This window comes from Pongo abelii, chromosome 7 (assembly GCF_028885655.2).
Source record: "Pongo abelii isolate AG06213 chromosome 7, NHGRI_mPonAbe1-v2.0_pri, whole genome shotgun sequence".
NCBI classification, from domain to species: Eukaryota; Metazoa; Chordata; class Mammalia; order Primates; family Hominidae; genus Pongo; species Pongo abelii.
The window spans coordinates 42015209-42037734 of record NC_071992.2 but is presented as its reverse complement, the minus strand read 5'-3'; the positions used below and the strand labels follow the sequence as shown (position 1 = coordinate 42037734).

The following is a 22526-nucleotide window of genomic DNA, read 5'->3' as shown; positions in this document are numbered from 1 at the left end:
TGTTGAAATAATCAATGTAAATATTTTAATAAATATAATTTGTCCTTTTATATTGCTAAATATGTATATTTTTATTAAAATGCACTCATATTATGCAAGTTATGTAGCCTGCTTTTTTCACTTAACAATATATTGTGAACATCTTTTATTTATTTATTTTTTTGGGGACAGAGTCTCACTCTATCGCCCAGGCTGGAGTGCAGTGGCAGGATCTAGGCTCACTGCAACCTCCACCTCCCAGGTTCAAGTGATTCTCCTGCCTCAGCCTCCTGAGTAGCTGGGATTACAGGCATGTGCCACCATGCCCAGCTAATTTTTGTGTTTTTACTAGAGATGGGGTTTCACTATGTTGGCTACCCTGCCCTTGAACTCCTGACCTCATGTGATCCACCCGCCTCTTCCTCTCAGTGTGCTGCGATTACAGGCTTGAGCCACCATGTCTGACCTGTGAACATCTTTTCTAGGTCAAAAAGAAAAATAAAGAAATGTTTGTATGATTTCATTATCATATAGAATTTATTAAAGAAGAATCTCAGTGTTAATTACTTTCCAATTGAGTTAGACAAAATAAGTTCACAGGCTAAGATGGAAAATTCCTTCCATGAAATCAAGTGAACTAATGAGAAAGGAACAGTAGCAGAAGTTCACACTACAGCTTAGCCCCAATTTACTCAAAAAGAAACCTGATTTAAATGCATACACTAAATTGTCAGGAAGAAACCCTTCGACTCCTCATTACTGCTAAAAGAAAAAATTCTTAACAGTGCCAATGCGCCAATGGGTCAAGCAAAAGCTGGAAATTCTGTTAATTTGGAAGTAAATAAAGGCAAACATTTCCATGGCTTTTTGGGGAGAAAAATATCCTTCACCTTTTCAGAGAAGAACATTACTTCCTAGAGAACAGGGGAGATCAGTAAGCATGCCAAAAAAAGAAGAAGAAAAAATGAACATGTCTTAATAATCTCAACACTTGAAAGTCTGAAAATAGTTTAACCTTCCAATGAGTCAGAAGGCTTAGACCTGGCTGAGTTGCTGGAAACCAACTCCAAAGAAGGACTGGATGCAGCTCCTGCAGACACGCACAGTTGACAGGCAGCAGGCAGTGGCAGGCTGACATAGATATGGTTGTTTCTAGTACCGTATGGACTTCTGCCTTATGGGGGCAGATTATGAAAATAGACTGGGCTGGTTCTGTCTTCCACTCAGAAGTGAGCACTGTACAAAACTGAGAAAAGCTGGGCAAAGGACTAGTGACTCAGGTACCAGGAGGGTGGCTCTCCAAAACGCCACTGCAGTCTGCAACAGGCATTTTCTACTCAGCCCTGAGTGAGAAGGGGTCTACGTGCCTGGAAAGGAAGTATTTATGGATGAAGGGATTAGAGCTCGTGACTCTTGCTAAAGCTTGTTTGGTATGCTCCATTTTCGGGAATGGAAGCAGAGGGAAAAAGTCCAGCCAAGCTCTATTTATCATGCAGAAGAAAGTTTATCATTACAAACCAGAGACAATAACTAGAGCGTTCATGTGATTCCTTAAATCTTGCAGTTTCTAGTGTTTGTTACTATTTTTATAACTTTATTTCTTGTGGTTACTATTGCTGCATAGAAACCACTCCAAACGTAGCGGTGTGAAACAACCACTATATTCTGCTGATGGGGAATCTGGGCAGGACAAGGTGGCAACGGCTTGTCTCTGCTCCACAGTGGCTGGTGCCTCAGTTGGGAAGACTTCAAGACAGGACATAAGTTGGGGTGGGAGCCTAGAACCATCTGAAGGCCCTTCACTCCTGGGCAGAAGCCAACTGGGGAACCCACACATGGCTCTTTGATGTGGTTTGCCTGTGTCGTTTGCCCAGCAGAGTGGTCTCAGGGTAGGTGGACTTTTTACCTAGTGGCTCAGGACACAAGGTTGAACCTGCATCACCTTTTCTAGTCTTGCCTCAGAAGTCTGTGCTATCCCCTCTACTACATTCTATTGGCGACACATACATCACAAGTAGGGGCACAGAGTCCACCCCTGGTTGAAAGAAATGCCCAGGCCACGCTGTGGAGGAACGTGCAGGATGGCATGGGGCCATCTTTAGAAAACACAGTCCAATCCATTCAGCTATTTCTCCACATAGATGAATGTGACTAGGAGTAAAACATTGAAACGAAATTATGTCTGTGTGGGAAAATGTGCCTTTTGAGAAAACAAGGGCGGTAGCCCTGGGACCTCCTCAGACGATGAGACCTCCTGCAAAGGCTGAGCAGGAGAGCACAGCATGTTGGCCTGGGCCTAAGAAGTGAGTCTGGGCTGGGCGCAGTGGCTCACGGCTGTAATCCCAGCACTTTGGGAGGCTGAGGTGGGCAGATCACCTGAGGTCAGGAGTTCGAGACCAGCCTGGCCAACATGGCGAAACCCATCTCTACTAAAAATACAAAAATTAGCCGGGTGTGGTGGTGCATGCCTATAATCCCAGCTACTAGGGAGACTGAGGCAAGAGAATCGCTTGAAACTGGGAGGTAGAGGTTGCAGTGAGCCAAGATCGCGCCACTGCACTCCAGCCTGGGTGATAGAATGAGATTCCATCTCACGAAAAAAAAAAAAAGTGAGTCTGAAAGTGAGCCCTAGGAAAGTCTGTGACAGTTAGACACTGCATGCACCATCTTACTGCTATATGCAGTGGGACCTGGTGGAAGGTTTCTCTTCCAAAATTACTTCCTTTTGCTCATCCATGTGATCTGAAGACACCTGTACTATCTCCCTAATAGCCTTGATATCCTAAGTGATGGGTTCAGGCTTTCTCGGCAAAGCTAAAACACATCTCATCTCATTTCAGCTTGGCAAAGTCACCATACTACTTAAGGGAGTTGTTTGGCAGAAGACCTACTGATGCCATCATGAGGGCTTTAAAATTAAAATTCAAGGAAATAGAGAAAATACAAATATAAAATATAAAACCAGGAAGTGGATAACCTAATCCTATGATTTCAGATAGATTTTTGCTAGTGCTGAGAGGCTGGGATGACATATTATATTTACTTATTTAATACAAGATAATAAAGCTTGGCAGTACCTAGCGTCTTCCTCCCTCCCTCCTGTCCTGCTTCTTGTAAACACTCTCTTTTCCCAGAATCTTTCTTTCCTACAGGGAAGCAAGATTCAGTGAAAATGATACTTAGACTCTGATTTTCTCTTGTTAAGAAACCACGCTCCTCTCTCACATCCTCCTAAACACATACATTCTTCAGATTCCTCTGAGAAAAGAATTTGAAGAGCCTCCCAGATGTTGGAAACTGAATGCAGTAACCAGAATAAGATGTAACCGGTCCAGGAAGGTTGGGCCCCGTAACTGACCATGCCTGTGTTAACCAGATTAACAGGGAGAGGCTCCCTAATGGAAACCGATATTTATTCTGGAATAGGGCATTGCAATGGGAATACGTGTGCCATAATAAACCATGTGGGTATTCAGAGAGATAAAGGAAGACAAAGGTTTTTAAAGGAAAAATGAAGACAATTACGTAACTGTTTTGAGATCATTAACCTTGGCTATGAGCACCAATAAAAAGGGTGGCACAAGGCCAATGTTGGAAAGGCAGTTGCTGGGCAGATGTTGTTGTGTAAGTATTTTTTTGTGTGTGTAAGGTTGTGATGGCCTTTGTGCAAGGTGGTAATTTTTTCAGTCCTTTGGAAAAGATTTTGTTATCAGGCATTTACACATGGGAGCTCTCTCTTTGTAGCCTTGCCCAGCTCTATTTGTCAAGGTTTAAAAATTTTTCTTCAACACAAGTGACTCCATTTTGATTCTGACAAGTTTCCTACCTTTGACAACTCAGCCTGCCCTAGCTACAGAAAGGGAGCACAGGCCATCCTTTAGACAAGGCTTAAAACCAAGGTCAGACATCTCAGGAACCAACAGAGGGGGTTGGAATAAAAGGGGCATTACAGAGTGTAGACAACCTGCTCTGCAGTACCTAACACTGCAGGATGGGGCACGTGCGACCAACATTACTGTGCATCCCATCCCCTCCTCTCAAGCTTCAGGCAAGACCTCAACATGCCTAAGAAATATCTGGCCACTGCAGAAGGGAAACCATCTTAATCACGGGAGAATATAAAGGAGAGGGAGAATACAAAGCTGTGACAATAGCTCTCCAAGATAATATGTGTTTAACCTAAAACAAAGATAGTCCACCAGCATCATCTGGTGGATGAATGTATTATCACCCCTTTCAGGACATGCCTGGTCTCCAGGCCCTCTTCCTCCAAGCAGAGTCCAGGACCCCTGGGGGATCCTTCAGGAGCTTCGGAAGCATCTTACCGTGCATCTGTCCTAAGGTTTTGGTGATGTCCTGAATAGACAGTCTCAGTTGCTGCAGGGCTTGGAGCAGGGCCTCCTGGTTGGGCTGCAAGATAGCATTCGTGGCCTGAACAAGAGCCTGGGGATGAGATTCATGTACACAACTTATTAGCACTCCCTTGAAGTCCATGCAGGCAGAATAAGCCTCATACTATGGGAACCTAGGGAAGGACTGGACAGTTTGTCAGAGCTTCCTGGGAACATCCTAAGCTAGATCCACTGTGGGGTCGGCCTGACAGCCAGAAGCTCCCTGGGGACCTCCCAGACAGACCCCTAGGTAAGTGTTTCTGGAATTTCGTCTGGCTGTTACTTCTTATACCTCCCAAGGGCCTGAGTACTATTATTTTACTCTTTTCTTCTCTCGGATTTGTCACATGTTATGATCAGTTCTACTTCTGCATCTCCAACTGGGGCATTCTTGCTCCGAAGCTCTCATATAAAGTCAGATTTAAATGGTTTGGCTCTGTGTCCCCACCCAAATCTCATCTTGGATTGTAATCCCCACACGCTGATGGAGGGACCTGGTGGGAGGTGATTGAATTACAGGGGTGGGCTCTCCCATACTGTTCTCATGATACGAGGGAGAGTTTTCACAAAATCTGATGGTATAAAAGTGTTTGGCAGCTCCCCCCTTTGCTCTCTCTCTCCTGCTGCCTTGTGAAGAGGTTCTTGCTTCCCCTTCACTTTCCTCCATGGTTGTAAGTTTCCTGAGGCCTCCCCATCCATGCAGAACTATGAGTCAATTAAACTTCTTTCCTTTATAAATTACCCAGTCTCAGGTAGTATGTTTATAGCAGTGTGAAAATGGACTAATACACAGACAGATTCTACAGAGTCCCCAGCTCTAGAATCCCCTCTGCTGGGAAGACCTCCTTGTCTTCCTTGAGTCTCTACTTCATCTGAACTACACTTGGAAGGCCGATATTTGATTCTGTATCTTCCAATGGACTAAACACATGGATGAGAACTAAAGTAACCATGGAGTTTAACTACTGAGAGAGAAAGAAAGCGCTATAATATACCAGCAATGGGTCACCCTACACAGTAGGTGCTCAACATATGCTTATCAAGGGAGGTAGTGTTGCCTGGGCAGGGTGGCTCACACCTGTAATCCCAGCACTTTGGGAGGCTGAGGCAAGCGGATCATGAGGTCAGGAGTTCAAGGCCAGCCTGACCAACATGGTGAAACCCTGTCTCTACTAAAAATACAAAAATTAGCCAGGTGTGGTGGCGTGCGCTACTTGGGAGGCTGAGGGAGGAGAATCACTTGAACCTGGGAGGCGGAGGTTGCAGTGAGCTAAAACCACGCCATTGCACTCTGGCCTGAGTAACAGAGCGAAGGCAGAAATCTAACTGAAATATTTTTAGGCAGGGTATTAATGCTGTAGCTGATCACAGGCTGCATCACTGTTGTCTTCTATTCAGCCTTCCTGGTACCTGTCTGACTCCTGAAGAATTTCCAGTTTGAGGCCCGGTGCAGTGGCTCACACCTATAATCCACGTTAATCCATCTTCATCCACTGTATCCATCATAAGCTTCTGTCAGGGCTGGGAAAATGTCTGTCTCATTCGATCCAATTTCCCATTGCCCAAAACAATGCCTGTTTGTTGAATGGACAAAAGGTCCATTCCAAGTTTTATAGGAATTGAGAAAAGGGAGCAAATCTGGTGGCCTAGAGCTTAGATCTCTTCTCTCAGACTTGAACTAAGCAGGACAAGGTCTATGTTCATTTGTATTGAGAAGTCCACTGCAGGAAAGGCACTGAGTGGGAAGTAAAGCTCAAGCTCATTTAAAAAGAAAAGGTGCTATCAAGTGAGAAGATACCTTTATCCCAGGCACTGCTGCTTTCTCCACCAAAGCAGTCACCAGTATAAAACCATGCAGGCTCTCTCCCCCAGGAAATGAGATGATGGTCTCCAGGTTCCTTGGGAAGGAGAGGAGCACATGGTTAGAGGTGTGGAGACTGTACCGTGAGTACTCACTGCCCAGAGGTCCCTGCCGAGTTAGATAACTGCAGTGTGGAATCACTGCACAACTATTTCCTCTCCATAAGACAGCCCTGAGGATGGGCATCTACCTTCAGCAACATTCAGGGAGGAAAGAGAACAGATAAGTTCAATCTCATGTTCACCTGACAGGCAGCCTCCCAATGTCTAGCATGGCCCTGATGGTCCTGGACCATCTCCACGGTGGAATAACTGGCTGAATGAGAAGTTCCTAGTAAGAGATGTAGCTGATTCTCCACAGGGCTAGACAGACCCAGGCAACAGCTAAGTCCATGCCCTTTTTTTACAGGTATGAAACTATGGCCCAGAGAAGCAAAGCAGCTTGTCCAAGGTCATATAGCCAGCTAATCACAGGACCAGGCTAGGAAGAGTTTCACAACTCAGGCCAGTGCTGCTTCTAATCCGTTTATATGTGTATTAGTTCATTCTCACACTGCTATAAAGAACTACCTGAGACTGGGTAATTTATAAAGAAACGAGGTGTAATTGACTCAGAGATCCTTAGGCTTACCAGGAAGCATGGCTAGGAGGCCTCATGAAACTTTTCAATCATGGTGGAAGGGTAAGCAAGCATCTTACATGGCGGCAGGAGGTGGGGGGAAGTGCCACACTTTTAAACCATCAGATCTTGTGAGAACTGGCCAGGTGCAGTGGCTCACACCTGTAATTCCAGTACTTTGGGAGAGCGAGGTAGGCAGATTACCTGAGGTCAGGAGTTCGAGATCAGCCTGGCCAACATGGTGAAACTCCGTCTCTACTAAAAATACAAAAATTAGCTGGGCGTGGCAGGGCATGCCTGTAATCCCAGCTATACAGGAGACTGAGGCAAGAGGTTGCAGTGAGCTGAGATGATGCCACTGCACTCCAGCCTGGGTGATAGAGTGAGACTCTGTTGCAATAATAATAATAATAATGAGATATTGTGAGAACTCACTCACTATCATGAGAATAGCATTGGGGAAATCCACCCCCATGATCCTGTCACCTCCCACTGGGTCCCTCTCCTGACATGTGGGGGTTACAATTTGACATGAGATATGGGTGGGAACACAGAGCCAAATTCCATCTATCTATCTATCTATCTATCTATCTATCTCAATGCTGTACAATCGAATGGGATCTGGAAGGCTGTTACAGAGGAATCATTTCTAAGTGATCTGCTGTCATTTAAATGGAGTAAAACATCTACAAAACCTAAAACCTTAACTCTATGGATCATATTTGCCCTTCACATTTTAAGCATGAGACAAAGATGAAAAACAAACCAATGTCAAACCAAACCAAACCAAGACAAAGTCAAGACTTACATTGTTCCAGCAGCAACATTAGCTTGGGAAATGATGTCTTCACTTTCTGTGCCCCCATCTGCCCAGTTTTTCTACTGGACACTCTTATTTGATAGGTTTGGTGATAGAAGCTGAGGTTTGGTGATGGGAGAGGCAACACTGGATCAGAGGCTATTTTTGTTTTCCAGGAGAAGCAGAGCCTAAGGATGTGTGGACCAGACCTGCCCCATGAGCTCCAGTCTATGTAATAACAAGGTCTTTTGAAGGGATTTTTCTGTAGCCAATCTGCAATCTGGCCTCCCATAGAAGATATAGTGAGATGAGAAATATTTTTTTCAAACCATTAAACTTCAACTGGGTGGAGTGGCTCACGCCTGCAATCCCAGCACTTTGGGAGGCCGAGGCGGGTCAATCACCTGAGGTCAGGAGTTCAAGACCTGCCTGGCCAACATAGTGAAACGCTGTCTCAACTAAAAATACAAAAATTAGCCAGGTGTGGTGGTGGGTGCCTGTAATCTCAGGTACTCAAGAGGCTGAGGCAGGAGAATCCCTTGAACCCAGAGGCAGAGATTGCAGTGAGCCGAGATCATGCCACTGCACTCCAACCTGGGCAACAGAATAAGACTAAGTCTCAAAAAAAAAATTAAACTTCAAAGAGTTACTGAAATTTGATAAAGTCTCATTTTGTTTTGTTTGCATTTCACGTTACTTGTTTTATTATGTACAGACTGGAAAACACAGTAAAAAAAATTCCCTTATCTATACAAGGAAGAGTCAATCACTGTTAATTTTTAGACTGTGAATTTTAGACACATTTCCTTCTAGTATATTTTTTATGCATTTTATATGGTTGATATTATACTATACATATAATTTAGCATGCTTTGTTCTTTGTTTTATTGTAAGATTTTAAATTTGGCCTGGATTCTAAAGTGTGTAAATGATTTCTGAGAACTTACCCAATTTCCAGGAATCTAGCCCAATTTCAGTTATTGATGACCACCAAGAGAGAAAAAAAAGAAAAGAACAATTCAGTTTGTAAATCAGATATATTAATAACTTCTAGGGTCACATGTCCACAGGCATGCACACTTGTTTGCAAGGCACTGCAGACACACACACATCCACACTTACTTTGAATTCTGCAGGTTGTGGCTGGACTATGGGATGCTGTGTGATAAAGGGTGAGCGACATTTCCACTCACATTCCAGCCCCAGAATATTTGGCCTGTGGCCATCTTAATATATTATTAGGCCGGGCGCAGTGGCTCATGCCTGTAATCCTAGCACTTTGGAAGGCTGAGGCAGGCGGATTATGAGGTCGGGGATTCGATATCAGCTTGGCCAACGTGGTGAAACCCCATCTCTCTAAAAATACAAAAATTAGTCGGGTGTGGTGGTAGGTGCCTGCAATCCCAGCTACTCAGGAGGCTGAGGCAGGAGAACTGCTCGAACCCAGGAGGCAGAGGTTGCAGTGAGCCGAGATCATGCCACTGCACTCCAGCCTGGGAGACAGAGTGAGACCCCGTCTCTGAAAATAAATAAATAAATAAATAAACAAGTTATTTCACTCGTCTTACATTTTTGTATTTACCACAACCCCACATTTTATTCTAGCTAGTTGATTCCTACTCAACTTTTAGGATTTGCCTTATATCAAGTTCTGCCTCATCACCAAGATTTTTACTGACTTGTAAAGCCTGCATTGATGTCATTTCTCTGAAATTCTAAAGGACATATTGTTTGAGTCACTCTTTGACATTTGTCATATAGTGTCTTGTTATTTAACCACATGGGGAGTACTTTGCTTCCATTTCTTTCATTTCTTCATAGCACTGAGCTCTGCGCTAGGCATATTAAAAGGCTTCAAAAGATAATTACCAAGCAGAATAACTGGTGAGACCCAGGACTGTGTCCACATCTCTGGAATTAAACTAGCCCTTCACTCTTACTTCGTAGGAAACTATTAATAGCTTTTTTGTTATTGTTTTGTTTTGTTTTGTTTGTTTTTGAGATAGGATCTCACTCTGTCGCCCAGGCTGGAGTGCAGTGGTGCAGTCTCGGCTCACTGCAACCTCTGCCTCCCAGGTTCAAGTGATTCTCCTGCCTCAGCCTCCTGAGTAGCTGGGATTGCAGGCACCCACAGCCACACCTGGCTAATTTTTGTATTTTTAGTAGAGAGGGGGTTTGGCCATGTTGGCCAGGCTGGTCTCAAACTCCTGACCTCAGGTGACCTGCCCACCTGGGCCTCCCAAAGTGCTGGGATTATAGGCGTGAGCCACTGCACCTGCCTGTTGTTGCATTTTTGACTGCCATTCTAGTACAGTCATTTTTCCCTTCAACCTTCTCTTATTCTGTCTTTCTCTTTGAGTAATAAATCCAGCTTATTCAATATTCAGTACTGAACAGAATAAATTATGCACATTTTTTAATCCAAATTCTTACCCAGATTCAGCAGCTTTCAGTAGTCACCCATTTTATTATTAAAGCATAATTAATCAAGGATCTCAATTCATAATTGCAGAAAACATAAACGCCCAGGGCTCAGAGCTCCTGAGAGAGATGAGATGGCCCAATCTCACTTCTTCCAATGGAGCACATAATTTTTTTTTTTTTTGAGACAGAGTTTGTCACCCAGGCTGGAGTGCAATGGCATGATTTCGCCCACTGCAACCTCCACTTCCTTCGTTCAAGCGATTCTCCTGCCTCAGCCTCCCGAGTAGCTGGCATTACAGGCATCCGCCACCATGCCTGGCTAATTTTTTTGTATTTTTAGTAGAGACGGGGTTTCACTATGTTGGCCAGGCTGGTCTTGAACTCCTGACCTCAGGTGATCCATCTGCCTCAGCCTCCCAAAGTGCCGGGATTACAGGGCTGAGCAACTGCGCCCGGCTGGGGCACATAAATTAATCTTAAAATCTAGCCTGTCTACTGAATATGTAACCCTTTTAAGTAGATTCCCATCATCGCCTCTGGCAATCCCATGGCTGAGGAAGTTCTTCCTCATATCAAACCTCAGTGAATCTTCAGCTGTTGTAATCAGCCACAAAAGAAAGTGCTGTCTCTTTCATCTAGAGCTGAAATAAATTTGGCTGCAAAATTAAGGTGAAAGGAAAATTTAACATTTTAGATCATCTGTCCAATTCTGACTATTTGTTGAATTTCTTGTTCGTTAAAAACTCATGCTATTCCTTCTGTAGACAAATGCCCCTATTCCCAGCCCAGCTGTCAAAGGAATGATGTGACTTTGGTGGAATAGATGGAATTATTAATCAAATTCTCAATCCAACCCACCTGGAGCATCTGCTCTGAATTCATCCATAATCATTCTCTTCTGATCATTATATAATGATTACTTATCAAAGCCAACTGGTTTTAACCTGATATGAATAGAGGGCATCTTAGGGAATAAACAGTTTGAAGAGAAAGAACAAATAAAAGCTGATTTTGCAGGAGCCTGAAGGTCAGGTTGAGAAATTCACACGTGATGTGGAAACAAACAAGACAAAATGGTCTGAGCCAATGTGTTCAGAATGGATTAAGAGGAAACTTCTGGGGCCTGTGATATTTGAATTTTTGGTCAAGCTCACCCCTTCTTTGGAACCATAAAGCAAACCATAAATATGAACATCCCTAATTATAAAAAAAGCCTGGGCGTTTCCTGGGGGAAAAGTTGTGGAAATTCAAAGCATTCTCTTCCTTCCTTACCCATCTGGATCTTTTTTAGTCCAGTTCGTCAGCACCAAGTCTGAGTGGACCAGGATAGGAGGGAGCCCCAAGTTCCTGGAGACTTCGACAAATGGAAGGGCAAGATTCCTTGGCAGGACCTTTCAGATATAAATCCAGACAAATAGCATATTCTAGAAAGCTTGCCGCAGAGGAAATAACCATGGTTGTCTTTTATTCCAGCAATCCTGTGGTACAGAAATGACCTGGGAACCAAGCTTGAATTACCTGAGTGATGCGCGTTCATATGCCGCACACATATCTTTCTGTTAATGACCCAGTGAAAATACTGCTTATGAGTACACGGTGCAATATATGTGAAAATTACAATGCTGGACCACACATACATATAGAATATAAAATAACCTCTGCAAACTGGCTGTGCAAAGAAAGGCATTACCAAAACAATTAAACATAAACTGGGGCCCGAGAAGATTATCAATGGAAAACAATTTTGATAGACAGGTAAGTAGATAGGTGGATAGAAATATATATATATACGTATATATATACACACATATATACGTATATACATGTGTGTATATATATATACGTATATATATACACATATATAGACAGAGAGATGATAGATACATAGATAGACGATAGAGAGATGATAGCTAGCTATATAGATAGATGATAGATCGATAGACAGATGATAGATAGATTTATTGATTGACCAACTGATAGAGATACAAAGCTAGATGCAGAAACCTGTGTGTGCACCTAGGTATGAGCCTGGGAGACCTCAGTGCCCCCAGAAAAGCATGAGGATAGACAGCATCAGCCTGTGGGGAAACTGACTCTGTCTCTCACTCTATAAGTCCAACCCAGTAATACCTTCAAGTAAGCCACCACAGGACAAACCCCCTTCGCCCTTTCTTATCCAAGGAACCCTCCATGGCGCTTTATCGGCCACAAGTCCAGAAAAGCTGCATGAGGTTCTCTATTGGAGGTAAAGGCTGAATGAGTCTAGATTCAAACCCCATCCTTGTGCCCCCTCTTCCATCTCCATTTTCATTTCTCCTTAAGATAAAATATCCATTAAGAACGCCCTGCTTTTGCCTTCATTTTTCCCTTGAACGTTTTCTTGGGTGGAAAACAATAAAGAGCTTTAAAGCGTTTTGCAGTGTGAACCTCGGGTAAACTTTCCTCAGAAGGCATTGGAAAGCTGGGTACTTTCTGAGCTGAAAAGTCAAGGGAGGAGAAACAAAGAAAGTGAAAGGTGATCTGAGGCAGGGTGGTGGGTGTGGGGAGCCTCCAGGTCTCCTGGAACTACCAGGGCACAGCTGGGAGGTGGAGACTTCCTTCCCCTATCACTCTTCTCTCCCGCAAACCCCAATTTAAGATAATGGTTTGCGGAGGGGATGGTATAAAGAGGACCCACTGGGACGTGCCTAGACTTCAAACTTTTCGGCATCAGACACACTGTTTTAAAAATGCAGGCCGGGCGCAGTGGCTCACGCCTGTAATCCCAGCACTTTGGGAGGCGGGCGGATCACGAGGTCAGGAGATTGAGACAATCCTGGCTAACATGGTAAAACCCCGTCTCTACTAAAAATACAAAAATTAGCCAGGCGTTGTGGTGGGCGCCTGTAGTCCCAGTTGCTTGGGAGGCTGAGACAGGAGACTGGCGTGAACCTGGGAGGCGGAGCTTGCAGTGAGCCAAGATCGTGCCACTGTATTCCAGCCTGGGCGACAGAGTGTGACTCCGTCTCAAAAAAAAAAAAATGCAATGCACTGACCGGGTGCTGGGGCCCATGCCTGTAATCGCAGCACTTTGGGAGGCTCAGGTGGGTGGATCACCTGAGGTCAAGAGTTCGAGATCAGCCTGGCCAACATGGTGAAACCCCGTCTCTACTAAAAATACAAAAAAAATTAGCTGGCCGTGGTGGCAGGTGTCTGTAATCCCAGCCACTCAGGAGGCTGAGGCAGGAGAATCCCTTGGACCCAGGAAGCCGAGGTTGCAGTGAGCGGAGATCACGCCACTGTACTCTAGCCTGGGTGACAAGAGTGAAACTCTGTATCAAAAAAAAAAAAAGAAAAAGAAAAGAGATGCACTGACAAATAACAAGGCTGCAGTGACTCTACACTTTTCCTCTTCCCTGAGTCTCCTGTGTTTCCCTGAGAGACAAGAGGTAGGATCAATCAGGCGAACATGATGGGCACAGGCTGTTCTCTTCACCGTGGAGTTCTAGGACATGGGTAACTCCCTGATTTCTGGGGAAGGCACACTTTTAAAAATAACAGTAACTTTTAAAAAGTTACTTTTAAAAATAAAAGTAACTGACACTGTGGGTGGAAACTGTACAAAGTTATGCAATGATTCAGAAGAAATTTGGATGAATTATTAAAAGACAGACTAATAATTGGCTGGATAGAAAGCAGTATTAAAAAAAATAAAGATGAGTGTTGTAAATGTCAATGTGTCCCCTGGGGAAAGAAGGCTGCACTTGTAAAATCAGAAGACCTGGGTTCTGGCCTTGGCTTTTCCACTAATTTGCTGTCTGACCTTGATTAAGGAAATAAGTGTCTGTGCTTCTCAGTTGTAAAATGGGCCTGGTATGGCTCTCGTTACTTTATAGGATTATGAAGAGCAACCTAGATAATTTACATACATAAGAGTACAAAATGCTGTGAGGTTTTTATGAATTCTCAGAGTCTGTCTTCAGGCCCCGGCATGGTGGCTCACACCTGTAATCCCAGCACGGGAGGCAAAGGCAGGAGGATCACTTGAGGCCAGGAGTTTAAGACCAGCCTGGGCAAAACAGCAAGACCCTCATCTCTACAAAAAACTTTTTAACAATTAGCTGGGTGTGGCGGTACGTGCTGGTAGCCCCAGCTTCTCAGGAGGCTGAGGTGGGAGGGTCGCTTGAGCCCAGGAGGAGTTGAGGCTGCAGTGAGCTATGATCGCACCACTGCACTCCAGCCTGGGCAACAGGGTGCGACCCTGTTTTAAAGCTAAAAAGCAATCTGCCTTCAAATGCAACTCTTCAAACATTCTTGGAAGAGGATGCCAAAAAACAAACAAACAAACAAACAAAATTCAAAAGCTTATAAAAGAAAGAAATAGCTATCAGTTTAAAAAGTAAATTAGCTCTTAGTCAGAAAAATAAAAATAAAAAAATCCTTCATTTAAATGGCCCTTCAGGCTGAGCTCAGTGGCTCACCCCTATAATCCCAGCACTCTGGGAGGCCCAGGCAGGCAGATTACCTGAGGTCAAGAGTTTGAGACCAGCCTGGGCAACATGGTGAAACCCATCTCTATAAAAATACAAAAATTAGCCAGGTGTGGTGGTGGGTGCCTATAGTCCCAGCTACAAGAAAGGCTGAGGCAGGAGAATTGCTTGAACCTGGAAGGGGAGGTTGCAGTGAGCCAAGATCACCCCACTGCACTCCAGCCTGAGTGACAGAGTGAGACTGGCTCAAAATAAAATAAAAAAAAATAAAAAAAATAAAAAATAATAAATGAGCCCTTCATCGTTGCTTAAACTGATGCCCATCGAGAAGAAGAAAGTACCCATTTTCCAGGAAAACAGGGTAGAACCAAGCAGGGAGCCCATTACTCCGGGCGCAGCCAACCTGCCAGGTAACAGGAGAAGCTGCTCTCTGCCCTCACCTCTGCAGGCTGCGCCTCTCCTTCCTGCCAGACATAACCCATGGTGAGGAAGCTCAGGACCAGGTGGGCCAGGCGCTGCTCCCGGTGACCCTTCAGGAACTGGCAGCTCAGCAGGGGCATCTGTTCATGAAAGTCCAAATGCCGTCAGAGGAGGGATGGGAACGGGGACAGGAGAGGGAACAGGGGCCGGGGACCTGGGATGTGAAGGGACCTTTGGGTGGAAGGCAATGGGTTATATTTTAATGAAGGTACAAAGAGCCCTCACACACACCCATTTATCCCCAGACCCAGGACCCTGCAGTATAGGAAGTGGTCCACATGACTTTGCTCAGGAAGAACTTAACCGCCCACCCGAGCCCACAGTTTGTCCCCATGGCTGTGGCAGCCTCCCGTCTGTCTCCATGCCTGAAGCCACTGCTTGGCTGGAATGTTGTAGGACACTTAACTCCCAGGACTGAGCGGACTTATTTCCTAGGGGTCTTGCATGGCAACTTTTACAAGCCTGTCTTATCCAAACACTGTGGCCTGCTTGCTATCGCTGACCCTGCAACAGCCCTGTGCGGTGGGTGTTCCTCTCTCTATCAAACAGGAGCAGGAACACAACCCCTGACGCTGCCTGGGGCTTTTCACACCCCCTCCATCCCCGCCCTCCATGCCTATAGCCCTGTTGCCATAATGGGGAAGATACAGCATGATAAAGGCGGTATCATGGTTGAAAGCAACACTTCGTAAACAAGTATCAGCAGTTTCTCCGTGCTGCCCGGGGCTGCCCTGCCTGACAGCAGCGGCCTCTGAATTCGGCTTCCAGGCGCGTCCCCTCTGCTCGCCTCTTTCCCCCGCCCCAGCCCACTCCCTGGCTCTAGACACAGCCTGATCTGGATCTTCCCGGGTGGTCCCCTCCCGGGTCCGAAGCGCCAGAAAGGAGGGCGGCAGGAGGTGTTTTGGGTATCCTTTTAATCTCCAGGCACCGCCACGTGAGCGCGGAGCTGGGGCTCCTCCAGCGCAGGCCCGGGGTTGAGGCTGGGGTATCCTCAGGCTGGTCCTTCACCCACTGTCCTCCCCATAGCCAGACTGCGCACTTCTTCCTCCCAAAAATGAGCTCTCATTCACCATGCCCAAGGGTTCGAAAATACAGCTAGATAGAATGAATAAGAGCTGGTGTTTGATAGAACAACAGGAGGATACAATAACATCGTACATTTAAAAATAACTGAAAGTGTAATTGGATTGTTTGTAACACAGAGAAAGGATAAATGCTTGAGGTGACGAACACCCCGTTTACTCTGATGTGATTATTACATGTTGCATGCCTGTATCAAAATATCTCATGTACCCCATAAATGTATACACTGACTATGTGCCCACAAAAATTAAAAATAAAAATAAAATTGGCTTTCAGAATCACAACTAGAATGTGCCCTAGGCTTGCAGGGCAGGCACAGCTGGAAGGAGGGAGTACCGTTGAGATGTTACTTGTTTTGTTTCGTTTTGTTTTGTTTTAGAAACAGGATCTTGCTCTGTTACCCTGGCTGGAGTGCAGTACAGCAATCATAGCTCACTGCAGCTTTGAACTTCTGGGCTCAAGCAATCCTTCTGCCTCAGCCTCCTGAGTACCTGGGACTACAGGCACGTGCCACTGCATCTGGCTAATTTTAAAATTGTTTGTAGGGATGGGGTCTCACTATGTTGCCCAGGCTAGTCTCAAACTCAAACTTCTGAGTTGGAACAATCCTCCCGCCTTGGCCTCCCAAAGTGCTGGGGCTTACAGGCATAAGTCATCATGCCGGGCCTTGAGATGTTGCTTTTTAACAGGAACCAGGTGAGCATTATAACAGCAGTTATTTATGAAGTACATTTTAAAGTTATTGACACTCTTTTATCCGAAACCAGATAGTTCATTGTTTTCATTGGCATTTTTGGTTTATTCTTGAGATTGAGCATTTTTGCCTGTTTATCATCAATTCAAATATCTTTCACTGTCTTAACTACTTATATTATTTGCCCATCTTTCCCCATCAATCATTCATCTTACTGATTTCATAGAATACATTTTATATTATGGATCTTAATCTTTCATATAAATGTTCTAAAATTTTTTTTAGTTCATTGTTTAATAATTTATTTTGAGTGTTATATAATTATTTTTATTATGTCTAGACACATTTGAAAGATACACTGTTAGAAAATTATTAATACCTTTCTCACAAATAAATAAAAAATATTAATCACATTTTATTTCTAAGTCAATTTGTTGTGAATTGTAAATGACTTTGAGGACATGAGCACAAAATTATTTGTCCCTGATGACAGGTGTATTAAAAGTCTATGAATTAGTAGAAATAATGTCGGACTAAAAACAGAAATACTAATTTGTGGGTTTCCATCACAATGGAAAGGTACTCTACCTTCAATGCTTTTCTTAATGCTACTCAACTAACATTTTGACAGTCTCTGGCCTCAGTTTGGGAGGGCCAAATATGTGATTTTCCCTCTAAAAGCAAAAATGCAGTTTGAGGAGCTTCTTGGAACCATTGTGAACATTTCTTTAGAATCTGCAACATGATTCAGGGCAACATGTTTGCACTATTTTCTGCTGAACACTTTGAAATGCATCTTATAACTTCCTATTTATTAGAAGCATTTCATGAATTTATACACCATGAATATAAATTAAACACATGTAATATCTATTTACAACCTAAAGAGTAGACATAAGTAAACACTTATTTACTCATCACTCAGCTTAAGAAATAGAACTTGACCAAAATTTTTGCAACCCTCTGTGTAACTCTCATTGATTGTAATATCCTGCTTGCTCCTCAAGAGTATCTATTTGTTGAATTTTGTATTTGTTATTTCCTCGCTATTTATATATCCTTCAAAATTCATATATGTACGATCACTGAACAATATATTATTGGCCAGACATGGTGACTCACACCTGTAATCCCAGCATTTTGGGAGGCTGAGACGGGCAGATCACTTGAGGTCAGGAGTTTGAGACAAGCGGCCAACACGGTGAAACCCCATCTCTATAAAAATACAAAAATTAGCCAGGCGTGGCAGTGCGCACCTGTAGTCCCAGCTACTTGGGAGGCTGAGGCAGGGGAATAGCCTGAACCTGGGAGGTGGAGGTTGCAGTGAGCCAGGATGGTCCCACTGCACTCCATCCTGGGGGACAAAGTGAGGCACCATCTCAAAATATATTGACTATTTAGTTTGAATGCTTTTGAACTTAACATAATAGAATCATACTGAATACAGGATATTCTATGATTTCCTTTTCTCATCAACATTATGGCTTTGACATTCATCATTACTGGATGCATCTGCAGTTTATTTATTTTCACAGTTATTTTATGTTTTTCTGCTATGATAAACAATACTTTCATACCTTTCAGGGTACACAGGCCTAGGAAGCTCTAAGGTATTTATATACACAAGAAGGAAGTTCTTAATTAATAGGATGTATATCTTCAGCATTGCCGGATAATGACAAGCAGTTTTTGAGAGAGGTTGTACCCACAGTGAATAAAAGATTCAGGTGTTTTATATTCCTGCCAATACCTGTTCATGCCAGACTTCAAGCATTTTTCAGTTGTATGGTTATAAAATGCTATCCCATTATGATTTTAACTTTCATTTTCTTGACTATTAATGATAGTTTGCATTTTTCAGATGATATATTGGGAACTTGTGTCTTCTTTTCCACAAAATGTCTGTTGAACATTGTTTTTTATTTGGTTGTTTTTCCAATCAATTTACAGGATTTTATATATTCAGGATACAAATCTTCTTTTCATGTATATGTGTGACAGTATCTTCTCTCAGTTTGTGGCTTGGCTTTTCATTGTCTTTTGGTCTATTTTGATGAACAGAGGTCCTGTTTTAAGGATATCAAGTATGTCATAAAAATACTCCAATGTTGAATGGTGTGAACTCAGGAGGCGGAGCTTGCAGTGAGCCAAGATCGCGACAATGCACTCCAGCCTGGGCGACAGAGTGAGACTCTGTCGCACAAAAAAAAAAAAAAAAAAAAAAAAAAAAAAATACTCCAATGTTTTGCCTTATTAGAAAAATCTTTTTTTTTTTTTTTTTTTTTTGAGACGGAGTCTCTCTCCGTTTCCCAGGCTGGAGTGCAGTGGCACGATGGCACGATCTCGGCTCACTGCAACCTCTGCCTCCTGGGTTCAAGTGATTCTCCTGCCTCAGCCTCCTCAGTAGCTGAGATTACAGGCACACGCCACCACACCCAGCTAATTTTGTGGGGGGTTTTTTGTTTTGTTTTGTTTTTAGACGGAGTTTTGCTCTGTCACCAGGCTGGAGTGCAGTTGTGCAATCTCGGTTCATTGCAACCTCTGCCTCCCGGGTTCAAGCTATTCTCCTGCCTCAGCCTCCCAAGTAGATGGGACTACAGGTGCGTGCCAGCACACCCAGCTAATTTTTGTATTTTTTAGTAGAGACGAGTTTTCACCATATTGGCCAGGATGGTCTCAGTCTCTTGACTTTGTGATCGATCTGCCCACATGGGCCTCCCAAAGTACTGGGATTTCAGGCGTGATCCACGGCGCCCAGCCAATTCTGTGTATTTTCAGCAGAGATGCAGTTTCACCATGTTGGCCAGGATGATCTCAAACTCCTGATCTCAGGTGATCCACCCACCTTGGCCTCCCAAAGTGCTGGGATTACAGGCGTGAGCCACCATGCCTGGCCCTAGAAAATTCTTCCTTCATGCCAGTACATAAAGATATTCTCCTACATTTTCTTCCAACAGATGAAACATTTTTGATTTTGACATTTAAGTTTGTATCCATCTTGAGTGAATTTATTTTTGTTTGTGGTGAAAAGAGCAGAGCCAGTTAATCATTTTGCTATGTGCAAACTCTATGTACGGATTACTATTCATGTTACTACCATCGTGTTCCCAACATTTCACCCCTGTCATATGTTTAGTGTGTATTCCATACACACATAGGTCTGTATGTAGGTCCTCTATTAAGTTTTTGGTTCCCTTGTTTATTGCTGCCCTGATGCCATCTGGTCAGAATTTCTATGGTTTTATAACATGTCATGATAACTGATAGAACAAATCTTACTTTGCTATTAACTATATATTATTTTTCTGGTTCATTTGTTTTATAATCTGGCATAGCACACCAATACAAACATTATTTTGGCTGGGCACAGTGTCTCACACATGTAATCCCAGCACTTTGAGAGGCCAAGGTGGGTGGATCACTTGAGGTCAGGAGTTCAAGACCAGCCTGATTTTGGTGAAACCCAGTCTGTACCAAAAATATAAAAAATTAGCTGGGCATGGTGGCAGGAGCCTGTAATACCAGCTACTCGGGAGGCTGAAGCAGGAGAATCGCTTGAACCCGGGAGGCAGAGGTTGCAGTGAGCTGAGATTGTGCCACTACACTCCAGCCTAGGAGACAGGGCGAGACTCCATCTCAGAAAAAAAAAAAAAAAAAAAACGAAAAACAAGAAAACCCATGATTTTCGTTTTACAACTCTCACTCCACTATGTCCCAAGTTTTGTTAAAAAGAAATATGGAGTTTAGCTGTATCATTTTAACACAACTTGGTCACAAGAATATATACCTACACACAATGCACAATTAGAATGCTATTGCAATATTTTATAAATTATTTTCTTATTTCACAGTCACATTATCAATGATTATAATGACCATAAAATTTACTGATTTCATTGTTTCACAGTGTTTCTTACATACTTATATTTTCCTTTCCTAAGGAAACGAAATTATCAGCTATTTCTTCAAGAAGACCAGGCTCCTGTTATTGGAGAAGGGTATTTATCTCGGCAGTGGGTTTGCTCATTGCTACTGGGATGTCACTAATTCTAGATCCTTGCAGTGGATAGATCTAGGAAACGTGTGTGTGTGTATATACATACATATAACTCATTATATAGGCATATGTAAGTAGTATTATACATTCTTATATATTTATAAATATTAAACAAAACATGACTTCATATTGATGTCTCCAACTCTAATCCAATAGCACCTATTAATTCTAACTTTCCCTCCTACCCCTTGCTAATCTATAACTTCCCTCACTCACAGTGAAACATCATCCACCATCTATTTACTTATTGTTCAACCCAAGTGTGTACAGGCATACCTTGGAGATAGTCACGGCTCAATTCCAGATCACCACAATAAAGTGACTATCCCAATAAAGCAAATCACACACATTTCTTGGCTTCCCAGTGCATGTAAAAGTTATGTTCACACTATAAAGTGTGCAATAGCATTATGTCTAGAAAAACAATGTACATTATAAAGTACTTTATACCTTAACTATAAAGTACTTTATTGCTAAAATATGCTAATGATCATCTGAGCCTTCAGTGAGTCATAATCTCTTTGCTGGTGGAGAGCCCTGCTTTGATGCTGATGTCTACTTACTGTTCAGGATGTTGGTTGCTGAAGGTTGGGGTGGCTTAAGATAACAAGGCGGTTTGCCACATCAATTGACTCTTTCTTTCACAAAAGATTTGTCCGTTGCATGCATGCAATCTGTTTGTTAGCATTTTTTCCCCAGTTGAACATTTTATTTTTTTTTTTTGAGATGGAATCTTGCTCTGTTACCCAGGCTGGAATGCAGTGGTGAGATCCTGACTCACTGCAACCTCTGCCTCCCAGGTTAAAGCAGTTGTCGTGCTTCAGCCTCCCAAGTAGCTGGGATCACAGGAGCCTGCCACCATGCCCAGCTAATTTTTGTATTTTTAGTAGAGGTAGTGGTGTTTCATCATGTTGGCCAGGCTGGTCTCAAAGTGATCCACCTGCCTCGGCCTCCCAAAGTGCTGACGTGAGCCACCGCGCTCGGCTCCCAGTAGAACTTCTTTTAAAATTGCAGTTAATCCTCTCAAACCCTGCTGATGCTTTATCAACTATGTTTATGGAACATTCTTTTTTTTTTTTATCATTTCAACAATGTTCAACAACATTTCAACAGCAGTTCAAACACGGTATTTTCACCACAAGTAAATTCTGTGTTGTGCAACTACTTTCTTTGCTCCATAAGAAGCAACTTATCTCTTAAAGTTCAATCATGCAGTCAGGGTGTTGGCTCACACTGTAATCCCAGCACTTTGGGAGGCCAAGGTGGGTGGATCACCTGAGGCCAGGAGTTTGAGACCAGCCTGACCAACATGGCAAAACCCCATCTCTACTAAAAATACAAAAAATTAGGTGGGTGTGGTGGCAGGCACCTATAATCCTAGGAACTCAGGAGGCTGAGGCAGGAGAATTGCTTGAACCTGGGATGCAGAGCCTGCAGTGAGCCAAGATTGCACCACTGCACTCCAGCTTGGGCAATAAGAGCAAAACTCTGTCTCAAAAAAAAAAGAAAAGAAAAGTTCAATCATAAGATTACAGCAACACAGTTACAAAATCAGATTCCACTTCCAATTTTAGTTCTCATACTATTTCTACCACATCTGCAGTGACTTCCTCCACTGAAGTCTTGAACCCCTCAAAGTCATCCATGAGGGTTGACTTCTTGCAAACTCCT

At 43.4% G+C, this 22526-nt stretch overlaps 1 protein-coding gene across 1 annotated transcript in view; it reads right to left on the bottom strand.

Annotated features, from left to right (window-relative positions):
- IDO2 (indoleamine 2,3-dioxygenase 2) overlaps positions 1-22526 on the bottom strand; it is an 86659-nt gene that overhangs the window by 22027 nt on the left and 42106 nt on the right. The window contains exons 4-8 of the mRNA XM_002819030.4: positions 14982-15101; positions 11345-11463; positions 8596-8610; positions 6169-6268; positions 4305-4422 (exon numbers count right to left, since the gene is read on the bottom strand). Coding sequence (XP_002819076.3) covers positions 4305-4422; positions 6169-6268; positions 8596-8610; positions 11345-11463; positions 14982-15101 — 472 coding nt within the window. The remainder of the gene's footprint in view (positions 1-4304; positions 4423-6168; positions 6269-8595; positions 8611-11344; positions 11464-14981; positions 15102-22526) is intronic.